This window comes from Zerene cesonia, chromosome 14 (assembly GCF_012273895.1).
Source record: "Zerene cesonia ecotype Mississippi chromosome 14, Zerene_cesonia_1.1, whole genome shotgun sequence".
NCBI classification, from domain to species: domain Eukaryota; kingdom Metazoa; phylum Arthropoda; class Insecta; order Lepidoptera; family Pieridae; genus Zerene; species Zerene cesonia.
Genome location: NC_052115.1, coordinates 2,467,069 through 2,480,808, shown reverse-complemented (window position 1 = coordinate 2,480,808; position 13,740 = coordinate 2,467,069). Strand labels below are relative to the sequence as shown.

Genomic DNA, 13,740 nt, shown 5'->3' with positions numbered 1-13,740 from the left:
CAGGTATAAGAACATAATAATATGAACGATTGTTTATTTTATTTTTAGATATTTATTTTATACTTTATGTATTCTTGAGATATAGTGAAAAACATAATAAATTTAATGTCACCATTTTGAATGTTTTGATGATTGGTATAATCATTTTTAAAACAGTTTAATGACCCTGTCTGTTTTTGTAGTTGTCAAAACCATGTTTGTTTTATCAAATATCATTAAAAACATGTAAAAAACTGAGTATTTTCATTTTGATTTTAATATGTGAGATTTAAACGCTCTAAACTATTTTTCGAATAACAACAAATAATTGAGCTAAGCGTTGTTTTATTTTTAATGAATACACCAAAGAAAGCATACGGACTACGGTCCAGTGCCTCAGCACGTTACATTTAAATAAGCTTTATTATATTTTGAAGCGTAGGCGGAGCGGCGCAGCGTGAGTAATAAAGTAAATGATTATTCAAATAAGATGGTTCGCTTCATAATTAATTACCCATGTATTACCACGCCATGATACCTAATATAGACGGGCAAAAACTTCATCGAGTTTCGGTCATGTTGATTTTACGATAAGTGCGAGCATGTTCGCCGGTGGTTATTGAAAAAATAGATATTATGAATGCGTAAGTACCTAAGCTTACTTTTTATTACGATGAAATTAAAGATTAAATATGAGCTGCGATTGTATGAGTTACTGTATGCTTCATTATTCGTAACATTGAATACATAATCATAAATTATTTAAACATTTGAAATGAAGCATTGATAATGATAATATGCTTATGTACGTGTAAATCACACATTAGTATCTGACTTGGTACACGCTGTTCTGCTTTACTCTTGTCATTTAGGGGTACGAAAAATAGATGATCGCCGCTTCTAAGACCTTCCCGATATGCACACAAAATTTCATGACATACCTCGCAAATATATTACTTTGAGCGCATTCGTCGCTTTTAAGAATATGAGTAAAGACGTCTGAAAAATTAGATTTTAAAAACTTTTCGCGCATCTGCTAAGCGCTTAAGAACAAAACACATCACTGTTTTAGTACAATTCTGTGACACTATTTTAAATGTGACTTGGACGTTTACACCATAATATATAATAGCACACATGTGCATATATATTATATTCACATGATGTAACGCAGTCTTTTATATCGCGCGACGAATTTCGCTCATAAAGGAACAAAATAAGGAAAAAGATCACTGGTTCTGGTGCCGATTCATTTAGCATACAAATGCTTCTACTTAATGCTACACGCGTGACAACCATGGTACTATGTCAAAGATACTACAAATGCCTTTTAGCTTAGATGTTTTATGGAAAATAACTATATTTTTAACCGACTTCCAAAAACCGAAAAGGAGTATGTTTGTTTGTGTATGCTAGTCTATCACATTTAGTGAGCCGATTTAAGAAAATTATAATTTACTAGTTGCGCCCCGCGGTTTCACCCGCTTAAGTCCGTATCCCGTAGGAATATCGGGATAAAAAGTTGCCTATATGATATTCCAGTTGTCGAGCTGTCTACGTACCAAACTTCATTGCAATTGGTTCAATAGTTTTTGCGTGAAAGAGCAACAAACACACACATCCTTACAAACTTTCGAATTTATAATATTAGTAGGAAGTAGGATTTCAAAAGAGGTAGCCCCATTATCATTAAGTCAGGATCTGATTATAAAAACTTAGGGAAATCGAGGAATAGCCTAGATAATTCACGGTGCAATATCTTACAAGTAAATTTTGACCTACTTTCCGGTTTCCGATTACACTTAAGATTTGCATACGTATATAGCTTTATTAAATGTAATAATATTATATTGTAGAACTGATCTGATGATGAAGTCAGGAGGTGGTAATGGAATTCCTCAAGGGCGAACAACAAAGACACGAAATTTTGCAATTGGATAACCAATAACGTAGTCTGTAACAAACTCCCTACGAGGGAGTTTAATTTGACTATATCTAAGACATTGCTGCTGCCCCAAGTTTAACTCCCAGTGAGAAAAATCTTTAACGGTGAACAGCAAAGACACGAAGTTTGCAAATTGATTGAACTATAAAAGCCTGTTCTAAATTCCCTCAGTGCTTGGCTGCTGAACCCAGGGTTGTCATCCGGAGAGTAACGTTCAGGTTACGGAACAGTCAAGACTCGATTTTTTTTTTGTTATTTGCATATACATAATTACATCCTTAAATAAATAACGTTCAGATCGATTGTCTTCCAGAAAACGCTTAGTCTAAAGAAAGGCATAAAACAAATAACTTATCTATAGGTAGGTTGGAAAGAAATAGCTAATAAATAATATATAAAATAATAATTTACATTATTATTTTATTTCGTAAATTTTACAGAAAAAGTCTAATATAGTTGAATAAAAATATGTTTCACTTTGAGTTAATTAAACTCACAGAACGGTATATTAAAAAGATTAAAAGGTTACATAGGTATAAAAAAAATTTATAACACACTCTAAGTTAAGAATATTTTTACTTTCTCTTTCAAATATACGCGAGTCTAAATATAATATAATTCAATTAAATATACACATTGAACCAGCCGATGTAGTCGTGTTCCTTTGAAAATGAGTAATAGGTACTTAGCTACTGAAATCTAATTGAATACATCTACTTAGCGTCGTGACAATCGCGCCATTGTCGCCGCGTTCAAGTCGCTCTGTATAAAGATGCTTGTCCTATAAATGACAGCTGTTTATCGTCTATGAATATCCATATTCCATTACGCATCCAATTTACATATTAAATTAATCTATGTATAAAGCCTATTACGGGTATAAATAATCCCATTATAAAGAGGATCTGTCTCTGAGCTCATATTTTTCTTTCTTTATACAATCGGTGATCAATTTAGGTACAGCTTTAAGCTCATGGTATTTATGTCGGTTGGTGAGCCTCGCCTTATCGGTTCCCTTGTCGTCTAATGGGAAGGCAAACAGCCCACCGCTTGTTGACACGGTACAGTTTGGAGTCCGGGCGCTTTATAAATATTTCGAACGTGGCCAGCGAGTCATTATCCCATTAAGAAATGGCATTATTCACCCACGTTATTAATGGAAGTACCGCAGAAGCATTCATAAGACCATGAATCACTTTCATATTTGTAATTTATTAAGTCTAGTCGAAATCACAAAGCTTCCCATCATTTTCGTCGCTACGATATATCGCGCGCTCGCGTGCACCGCCGTAAGACGTTAACGTGAATCCATTTACATACTATTTCGACGTTCATTATGCTAAAAGAGCTTACCTTAAGCTTTGCCGGCTTGTTTCACACCGCAAAAACAATCCACAGTTTTGTTTCAATATGCGATCGATACGCACCGACCGACCCTCTACACCGTAAAAGCAAAGTAAATTACTTTTAATCACCATTCAGCACATAAACGAACACGGCCGACCCGTTTCACAATTTTAGTCGTTTCAAACTTTACACATACACGTTCAATAGAACATACAATCGCCAGTCAATCCTTGGGGCCATGTAATCAAATCCATAGTAGGTATAAACAAATAACACTGGTGATTTTACGGTAGAAACACTAGTTTGGCGTATTGCACGTCAGCGCCGCATCGAGTCGGCGGACGACCGCGGAACTCGAATGAAGCGAGGAACGCTACGTGTCCCCCGGCATCGAGACCGGTGCGACATGGGAGTGAGCGGGATGTCTTTATGTTGCACTCTTCTAGTAAGAGGGAGATGGCGACCTTTTTTACAGGCTGTAGAAAAATGAGAAGGGCGCATACTGATTATGACCGGCGGCGTCTGCCGCCGCAGCATTTACTATCGCGGATTTATCCAGAGTGAATAGATAACGATTGAAGTGTCGTCGGCGGCAGCGCCATGCACGCCCATTCATTATAATAATTATCTGACAATTAAAGCCTCGTCTTAGGCCGTTGACCTTTTAACTCGCTAACTATCGAAACTGCTGTGTTACACTTCTACTTATTTATTATTATACCAGGGAAGGAAAACAAACTCGTAATTTGTTACGAAAATGTATTTTTGGGGAAATATTAAAAAACAATATTATCATATTTACATTTATTGTATCTACCTTATAATATAATCTTAGTTATAAACATTAAATTTTGAAAGTGTAATAGCACTGTAAATCAGCGCCATCACAAACATTGCATTACAGTCAAATTATACGCTACTTCTTAATTTCAGATACAAATAAATATTTCAAACTTTTCTTTAGGCGATACATTCAATATTTTAACTTGTCTTACTACCTTTCAATTACAATTTTTGACATTGAAACTCACAATAGGTACACTTAAAAAATCACATTCTATTATGATGCGCTTTATAAGTGTTGAGGACATTTAAATTTGTTGTCATTTAGTGGTTTTAATAAATATACATTGAAGGATAAAAAATATATTTATGTTTTTAATAGCTGTTACAGGAGAGTTATGGATCAATGGTCAATCACGAACTGTTGTATAATTGAAGTCTAATAAACAATGGTTTGGAAATAGAATTATTCATACATTACATATTTGGTTTTCACACCTTTTCACTGGAGATTGTACAGGCATACATACACAATGATTGTATCGGACTTATTTAGATTTAAATAATATCAGGTAACAAAAGCTAATCGTAATTATTTACTATCTAACCGTTAATTTACTAGCATTCTGTGAGATTTCTTGGAAGTCCACTAATCGACATGTAATAAAAACGAGTGTTTGTAAATACATATATTATTGTACGACAATTTTCGCAATGTAGAAATACTTAGCTTTACTGTGGAATATTTAAAATGTCCGCTACGCTAGATAGTTTGTTACACTAGTCAGTATTTAAATTACAATTGAAATAACGTGTTGGAAGGTCACGCCAAAATTGCATTGTACCAAAACTTGAGCCGTGGAAATGAAATTTATTAAATTTAAAAATCCTTATTTATGTTTTTAACACTGAATAGATCGATAGCTTGTATTCTTATGGATGAATAACGGGCACTTCCGCGTATGTAGATTCCTCGTCTTCAGAAGAATGGCCGCTGGCGTACGCCGGCCGGCCACTCTTCTCCCTCAGTCAGTACCTGGTGAATAAACATATTCAATACAAGTATTTTGTATTAATATCACATTGTAGTATTTATATACGATTAATTTATTATGCTCTTTAGGTTAAATGTAAGTAAGTATCAAATTTAAGGCAAGTAATTACATTTTTACATAAATATAATAAATAATAATACTTAAAAATAAATAAATTAATAATTCCTGAATGTTGCAATAATTACATGGTTACTTTCATCAATGAAACATTCGATTTCTTGAAATAGAACTTTTCGAAACATATATAAGAAACAGTTCTTTGTTTTTATTGAAATTTAATTTTAGTATTATAAAGGGGTAAAGTTTGTGAATTTGTGAGTTTTTGAAGTTGTACAGTGTAATCTCTGGTTCTTGTGAACCGATTTAAAAAATAATTCTACCAATTGATAGCCCCATTATGAGTGAGTATCATAGGATATATTTGATTTTGTTTTTAATTCATTGCAACCCGAACTGAGCCGGGACGAGCGGCTCCATCATGACATTACTCATAAATGGGGATATTTTTGTTTGAATACTAACATATTTTTTTACGTATTACCATAGCTATAAAATTTCTCAGATAGATATTGGACAAAGCTCTATATGTGGGGTCATGATGAATGGTTAAAAGATATATCGAGACATAAAATGTCAAACAATTAAATTCATTAAAGATTTTCTTTGATGAATTTCATTCATGATATAGCAATTCTAATTAAAATTGTTCCAATTTTGTTTAATTCCCGAAAAAAAAATTATTTATTTGTAATTATAATTAAAACGGTTTTACACCAATAACATTATCTATCAATTTTTACATTATATAACATCTCACTTATAAATTTATAAATAACATATATGACAAAATTACAATTAAATACATTACATAATTACAATTAATGACATTCAGATACAAATATAAAATAAAGACATTCGATTAGATGTAGCTTTCACAGAAGCTCAGACATGCCGACTACAAAGATCTCCATCTATCCGCAAAAAGATCAAATTCTGGGTTATCCTTCAGGAAAGCATTGAGCGCAGTAAGAGCGCGCGGAATTGGTGATGAAGCTCGGGCTGTAGTGAGCCGGCGGTATGGCTAAGAGCTCGTGCCTGCGCCCGCGACTATAATTATTAGGGACGAAAAATTTACACACCTCATCACTGAGATCGGTAGCGTCAATTTTGCCACGAAAATTGCCAAATTACTTGATTTATTTTAACTCAGTCTCACTGGTAATCATAATATTATCTACACAATATTGTATATATCTCTTTCACAACTTTAATATTGCTGTTATGTCCATACAAATCTTAACAAAATAAAATTATTTATTATTTTTTCTCTTTTTATGGCTGTTTCAATGCTAATTACCTTCTATAATCGTGCGAATCCCGCGCAGAGTCGGCGTATGGAGCCCAATGTGACGGTGATGTTTCGTTCTCCTCACTGGCACTATTACTTGTACCTGCGATGTTATAAGTATGATAAGTATATAATTAACTAGCTTTTGCCCGCAGGCTTCGCACGCGTTAATTCGGAGTAGTTTAATAGTTGTTATTATACATATAAAACTTCCTCTTGAACCACTATTAAAAAATCCCTCATCAGAATCCGTTGCGTAGTTTTAAAGATTTAAGCATACATATGGACATAGGAACAGAGAACGCGACTTTGTTTCTTACTATGTAGTGTATATTTATATAGGTATTGCATATATTCACCAACTCATTATGCAAACCTAACTTCATATGAACCCAATACATAATATATATAATATACCATACATGTACGGCGCTGTTCAATAAACTGCCTAGGATAGTAATGAAACAGCTAGTTCAATCAATTGCATTTGGCATGTACATTACGCAAGTCACAAGTACCAGGAGAGCAGGGCGCACCAGGCGCTCGTATACTAACAGTGTTCAGTCTGCTTGTCGGGCTCGTCGGGCGGGTGCGTGGGGTGCGCGGGGTGCGGGGGGTGCGCAGCGTGCGGCGGGTGCGCGGCGTGCGCGAGAGACGCGCGGGGCGACGGCGGCGCGGGGGGCGAGGGGCTGTCCAGCGAGATGACGCCGCACGCGCCGCTCGGCGACCGGTAGCCGCTTGATGACACCGCTTCAGCTGCTGCATGGACAACAGATGTACATTAGAACAATTGAGCTAGTTGACTCAAATGAACTGAGCAATAAGTTGAAAAGATTGAAAATAGAGTTGCTTTTTGTTAAAAGTGGATCATATGATTAAAAATATTTAAAGCGAAAGTTTTATTACGTTGTCTCAAATTTTTTGGTCTGTGTAATCTTATGGCGGGTGAAGGTCGGCCGCGGATTAGGGATAAAGTGAAAGGCGCTCGTCAGAGCACCCAAATCCAATATTCCATTAAGGGTATAAAAATCACTTCATCAATCCTTATTTTATACTTGGAAAATGGGAATGGTAATGGGAAATGTAAAAGTAGACTCCAACTAATATTTTTATTGAACTCTGTGTCTTAGAGTACGACATATATAATACTTATAAAATTATTTTGATATACACATATTAAAAAAACTGAAACCAATATTTTATAAATTTTGGGTAATTCTGATCCGTTTTTCAATTATTTTCAATCATTCTATTATCAATTACATCTTCATCATGAGTTTCGCAGTGTATAAATGTAGCCAATATTTTATGGTACCTAAAATAGGTTATGACGTCGTTGATATCAGGTATAAATGTATATGTAATGAAACAAAAAAATGTTTCTAAAGGTTTCCTTCAATTGACATGAGGATGTATATAAACATTATACAACATATTCTTATAGTAACATTAAATAATGAGAATTAATTTCAGAAAATCAACATATCTACAATTCAATTTGAATACATATTTATATGACAACAATATCTCACCATTTGAGGAATAGCTCTCTTCTTTGGGTGTGACGGGTGCTGCTGGTGAAGACTTGGGCGCAGGTGTCTTCCTCTTCAGTGGCAACTCATCCTCCGAGTCCGACGTGAGATCAACCAATACTTCTGTAGATTTGGGCGTTCGGTTTTCACCGACCGCCGCCTTCTTGGCTCCATTACTGTCCAGTGGTATCACTTCTGTTGGATTACATTACAATTAATACAATTTTCCCAATTTATTAGCAAGTATTATATTTAGTTAACTATCATTAATTCAGTTTTCAATAATCTAATTTTATAGCGTATCTTAGACAGAATTTTTCTTAGTCATTATAACGTAATAGACCGACGACAGCCCAAGTAGCATATGACGAAAACCGCGATAATAAACTAGCCAACCCACCTAGATCATCCGGTATGAGCGTGACGGGCTCGGCGGCGGGCGCCACCTGCGGCACGCGCGGCGGCGGCGCGTGCGCCGACCAGCTGCCGTCCGCGTGCAGCTGGATCTCGTTGCAGTCGCCCGCCAGCCGCGGCGACGTTAACACCTCTTGGAAGTACCTGCAAGCAACAATCATATTAATATTCATTCAACATCTTTTATTTATATGTATATCATAGGAAAATATGAGTACATGTGAAATAAATGACAACTAATGTAATTCACAATCCATTATTAACTTAGTTTAACTCCCTAATGACATAAATAAAACATTTAATAGAATAATATAACTTCTAACAATCAATCAATCAGTAAATTATAAAAATGATCACAGCAACTCAATACTCACCCATCTACTACCAGGGAATCATAAGGCGCCGGGCGGTCGCACACGGGGCACAGCCACGTGGGTTTCCTCTCGTTCATCTGCAGGAACAGCGACGCGTCGAAGCACTGCAGGTGCGGGCAGTTCGCGGGCCGGCACGGGCACGACATGCGCATCTTGCCCAGCGGACACATCAGCGAGACGCGGAGGGACGTCGTCGCTATCTCGCTGTCGTAGTCCTCCGAAAGCTTCTCTTTGACTGTGGACAACGTGGCGATGAGATATTACGCTAAGAGCATGTTGTGCCCTTAAGCTCTTAAGTTTTGTTTTGGTACATTTTGCAATGAAATGAAACTATATCAAGCAAAAGTAATAATTGCCACACATAGATTGCTTTTTATCTCCTACTACTTTTTATCTACTACGTTCAAACAAACAAACTCTTCGGCTTTATAACATTAGTGAAGTCCCGTGTCCCCTAATGGGGTATGGGGCGGATGATATATATCTGTTTCAATGATCGATTTTCTTTATGAACAAGTAGGTGATCAGCCTTCTGTGTCCTGCCAGACCGAGACTTTTTTTTTATTGTCCCCACCGGGATTCGAACCCAGGACCCCTTGCTTCTACGCTCACGCGTTTCCCACTGTACCAAGGAGGCAGTCAGTTTATAACATTAGTATAGATTAAAAAATTAAGCAAATAGTCACTACCTACTGTCTAGTAATATGACTACATATCTTTATAGACATTAGTATTCAATTAAGGAAGAGTTTATTACACATTATATTCATATTAGAATAATAATAACCGTGTTAAACACATCGTAATTTATAAGGCATCTAATTTCCTTCACAATATATGCAGAAAATCACCAACTTACTGAGTGATCTAGTGTAATCTGGATTCTTTGTCCCCTTATTCTTTAACCGCTGCAACAATTCTGCTGACGTTAGCTTCTTAACCATAAACACGCTGAGTACATAAGCTCTCGTGAAGTCAGCCGCCCACGACACGTGTATCGTGTTCGCTACAGTTGGTGACAGTTTGACGAGAGACGAGATATTGACTGGCCGGGGAGGTCGCTTTGGTTCTGGTGTGGGTTTGTTCGTGGGGATTGGATTCTGAAAATAGAGTATTGTCTGAACAACAAATATTCTTTGCATCTGAGGACGATTATAAAAATATCAGTCAGTTCTTTGATATACGATCCAATACTTTTTAAAAAATTTCTTTTTTAATTTTGAAATAACATCGTAATATTTAACCTGAATATAGTACTTATTAGCGAATAAAAATACTTACTGGTAGTGGACACATTTTATTGTTTACTTTAACATTAACACTAGGTGGGAAGTAATCTTCTTGTTCACATGAAGTTTCTAATAGGCAAAATCGTAGCTGCGCCTGTAGAAAAAAATATACATTATTGTAACAATATGTTATACTATATGGTGTAAATAAAATTTACAAAATAATGTTCCCACACTTCTTTTAGTTCATGTTAGACTTTCGAGGTTTTTTATAACTGCGGAGTACAAAATAATAACCTGAATAACATAATCCAGTTTATTACTAGTTCCAACGACGTCTTTCCCTGAAGCGATTTCGGTGGCTTGTTGTGGTGTGAGGTGGAATATGAAGGTGCCTTCTTGCATACGACCCGCCTGCATCGGCATCATGGTAGAGGGCTTCATGAGTTCCGCCAACACATCATAGAATGGTAGCCTGGTAATCAATTTATCAGCTGTTTATTATTTAGTGCAAAACCAAAATAAAAGCTTCAAGTGAGTATTTATTTTATTAAGTTTGATTTAGAAAATCGGGAATCATAATAACATATTTCTATCAACGTGAAGACAAATCTTAAATATGTCAAAAAATGATTGGTCTTCTACACAAAATCTAACTGCAATTGGATAAGCACCTTTAATGTTGTCTTATAACTTGATTAATACTTTAAATGTTGCAAGTGAAATAGTAAATCTACACTAAATATGTTGATAGAATAAGAAATATGTACATAAATTTTTGGTGTGAGGATTTCATTTTACTATGAAGAATAACTATTTATGACACTTATTGCTTAACAGCAATAAAGCCGCCTCTTGTACAAACAGTACTTTTTGTTCTGTTTATTGTTTTCTTGTTGTTTCTGTCTAAGTTTGTGCAATAAAGTATTATAAATAAATAGATAGTAAAATATTAAAATTTCTATTATTTAATTAAATTAATTCATTGTAAAGAAATTGAATAAAATGACTAGACATTTTCTGTCTCATAAATTGTTTTCTCTGAAACTCCATTACTCCATTCACTACAACAAGTCCATAACTATCCATCTATATATCTTCCTACAGTACACCAAATGGACTCACTTCTTGAACTTAACATCCGGATGCACAGGGAAGGGCGGCGGTATCTGCGCGGAGGGCGAGGGGGAGGGCATCGGTGCAAGGGTGGCGCCACCCGACCCACCGTACCCGTGGTACATGCTACTCGCGTACATCGGGTTCTGGTGGCCCTGCAGTGTGAACAATGTTTAGATAAATGGCCGCGAAACATAATTTTTCTATGCTTCATTGAATGCTAGTTTTCCATTATGATGTAAATTGTAAGTTTGTTTGTAGGATCATATTACAAAGTATATAATGATCTGTTGAATCTCTTGAACAATCTGAACTGGATAGAATCAAAACAAATGGCTTTATGTAAGATATTACCAAACCTAGAATTGTGGCATAGTAAATTGTACTTTTTTACGATTGTAGGTAAAAAAAATATTTCTAGGAGTTCACTTTTCATTGCAAATATATATGCATGTAACACTTAGAACAGATATAACATTAACTATTGCTCTACATATAACATTTTTATACACAATTTAAATAAATCTTGCAAAATACAGATTTTATTTTTTAATCTGAATTTATATGTCATCTTCTCATTGTGTTTCTTTAGGTACAGCTTACCTTCCAATATACATTTGAGAGATAATTAAGGTGTATAAGTATTCATACAGTCCATAAATATAAAAAAAAATAAAAAAGTAAATTAGAATAGTGTTTGTATCTTAGAAGTCAAAAATAGTAAACAAGTTCTCATGTAGGTCTTTGTCCTCATGTCATTTCAGGTCTCTTCTAACTCTACCAGAATTTTTCCATAATTGAAAGCTAAGTTACTGTTTTCCAACCAGATACTTTTTTTATAACAAACTCTTTACACAATTTCTAAAAGCTTGGATACTACACAACAAACATGCATCTACTATGGAATCAAATAAATAAAAACTAAACAAAATACAATGCTGACAGGTGACACAAACTGCACAACTCTATACGCAATGAACACTAACCGTGACTGGTAGTGTCTGTGACCTGGAATCCTGTGGATTATTGACTATACTGTACCCACTGACCACTGGGTGTTGGTACATGTTGCGGGAGCCCTGGAGCGCGGGCGCCAGTGGATCTTTGCCTTGGGAGTTTGTGCCCGTTGCACCAGACTGTATCCCCTGGTTGTTCCTGAAAGCACATATTTTTCAGTTATACATAGAAATTCCTTAGTATTCTTACATCACACATATAACATGCATTTTATGTCTCTGGCTGAACAAAACACCCATCACCAAGCTAGATATAACATCTATGTATTCATGCTTTATTTCGTATTATATTAGATTGTATTGAAAAAGACCTAAATTCAGTTATGGAATTTTTCAATAGACATACAAGGACAATGCGAGGGCTGTCATGAAATATTACAAGAAATTCAACAAAAACTGGTCCGTACAAGTCCTTGCATATATCCTGTTGGATAGATTACAATAGAGTGTTTCTCCCAAGTATCTTTGCAGTCTACATAGACAGACACACCGGTAAACATTCAATAGCCTGCTTAAAGCTTTCTATGAGCTGGTCAGCAAGTTGGAGCCTACTGACAGGAGCGTCACAATCGTAAATTATTGACACTTGCCTAGAATAGACCTTATTTTTGGTTCTTATTTCAGAGGAGTTTCCATTTGTGGCTGGTGCACTCTGGGCAGCGTTGACTACCCTCGCTGAAGACCGTGTTTTAACCATTGTTGACGACCAACTTTTTTCATGTCAACTGAAATTAAGGAGTCCGCAAACGGACAGACATTGCTATTACACAGCTTAAGGCAGTATTGGTGAAGTTCTGGAAAATTTCGTAGATCCTTGACAACGCGACATCTTATTTCTCTTACCGAAGTTACATTTGCTGGGAATAAGGGAGGTTTAAACATCTGCAATTGAATAATTACCCATTCAATGTCTACAATGGTTAAAACATGTCTTGCAGCTTGAAATCGGACAAACCGCTAAGCCGAAAACGAAGTAAATGATTTGTAATAATGTTGGCGGTCCCTTTTGAATCAGACAACAGATAAATTATTCCACTGCAGCTGAGAAGCTAGGGAAAAAATAATATTAATGCCTTAAATAATGGACAAAATATTTATTGGGACAACAGGAGCTGATCATCAGTAAGAGAAATAAGTTGAATTTCTTGTCCAAGGAAATTTTCCAGAAATATACAAATATCCTCAAAAAAAAAAATGATCAACTTGCTAGTGCTAGTGTAGTTATTATGAAAAAAGGATAATAAGGACCACCACTATAATACAAAAATAATAGCATATAACACAACTATATACTCCTCGCTGTTTGATTCGGAATAAGCTCCTAGTATTTATAATAAAGCTTTACAAAGGTAACTAGCATTAATATAAGTAACTCAGAACTCAACAAATGCTAAAGTTAAATGGAAATTTGAAAAGGAAATGAGTGAGTATTATAAGAATTAAGATGTATAAAACTACATTATTTTTTAAAGAGTAAAGCATAGTAAACTCTAAATGTAACCCTTTAATTTCAAGATTTTTTAATCAATACATTATTTTTAAATTTAAAATGAGATATAATTTAATACAGGTTTATCAATAATATGTGTCTTTTTAAATAAT

The 13,740-nt window shown here is 35.3% G+C and overlaps 2 protein-coding genes across 5 annotated transcripts in view; both read right to left on the bottom strand.

Moving 5' to 3' along the window:
- LOC119832053 (zinc finger protein 608-like) overlaps nucleotides 1-3,627 on the bottom strand; it is a 95,643-nt gene extending 92,016 nt beyond the window's left edge. The window contains exon 1 of the mRNA XM_038355647.1: nucleotides 3,278-3,627. The gene's annotated coding sequence lies outside the window, so the exon portion shown is untranslated. The remainder of the gene's footprint in view (nucleotides 1-3,277) is intronic.
- A 429-nt stretch (nucleotides 3,628-4,056) lies between these two features.
- The window catches only part of LOC119831796 (E3 SUMO-protein ligase PIAS3), an 11,174-nt gene continuing 1,490 nt past the window's right edge, over nucleotides 4,057-13,740 (bottom strand). Inside the window, exons 2-13 of one of the 4 annotated variants that reach the window (XM_038355323.1) lie at nucleotides 12,729-12,863; nucleotides 12,109-12,277; nucleotides 11,132-11,277; nucleotides 10,304-10,481; nucleotides 10,059-10,160; nucleotides 9,637-9,877; nucleotides 8,778-9,012; nucleotides 8,390-8,547; nucleotides 7,990-8,184; nucleotides 7,013-7,216; nucleotides 6,467-6,560; nucleotides 4,057-5,090 (exon numbers count right to left, since the gene is read on the bottom strand). In XM_038355323.1, coding sequence (XP_038211251.1) covers nucleotides 5,084-5,090; nucleotides 6,467-6,560; nucleotides 7,013-7,216; nucleotides 7,990-8,184; nucleotides 8,390-8,547; nucleotides 8,778-9,012; nucleotides 9,637-9,877; nucleotides 10,059-10,160; nucleotides 10,304-10,481; nucleotides 11,132-11,277; nucleotides 12,109-12,277; nucleotides 12,729-12,835 — 1,836 coding nt within the window. In that variant the 5' untranslated portion in view covers nucleotides 12,836-12,863 and the 3' untranslated portion in view covers nucleotides 4,057-5,083. The remainder of the gene's footprint in view (nucleotides 5,091-6,466; nucleotides 6,561-7,012; nucleotides 7,217-7,989; nucleotides 8,185-8,389; nucleotides 8,548-8,777; nucleotides 9,013-9,636; nucleotides 9,878-10,058; nucleotides 10,161-10,303; nucleotides 10,482-11,131; nucleotides 11,278-12,108; nucleotides 12,278-12,728; nucleotides 12,864-13,740) is intronic. The other 3 variants (XM_038355324.1, XM_038355325.1, XM_038355326.1) reach the window with 3 other exon arrangements.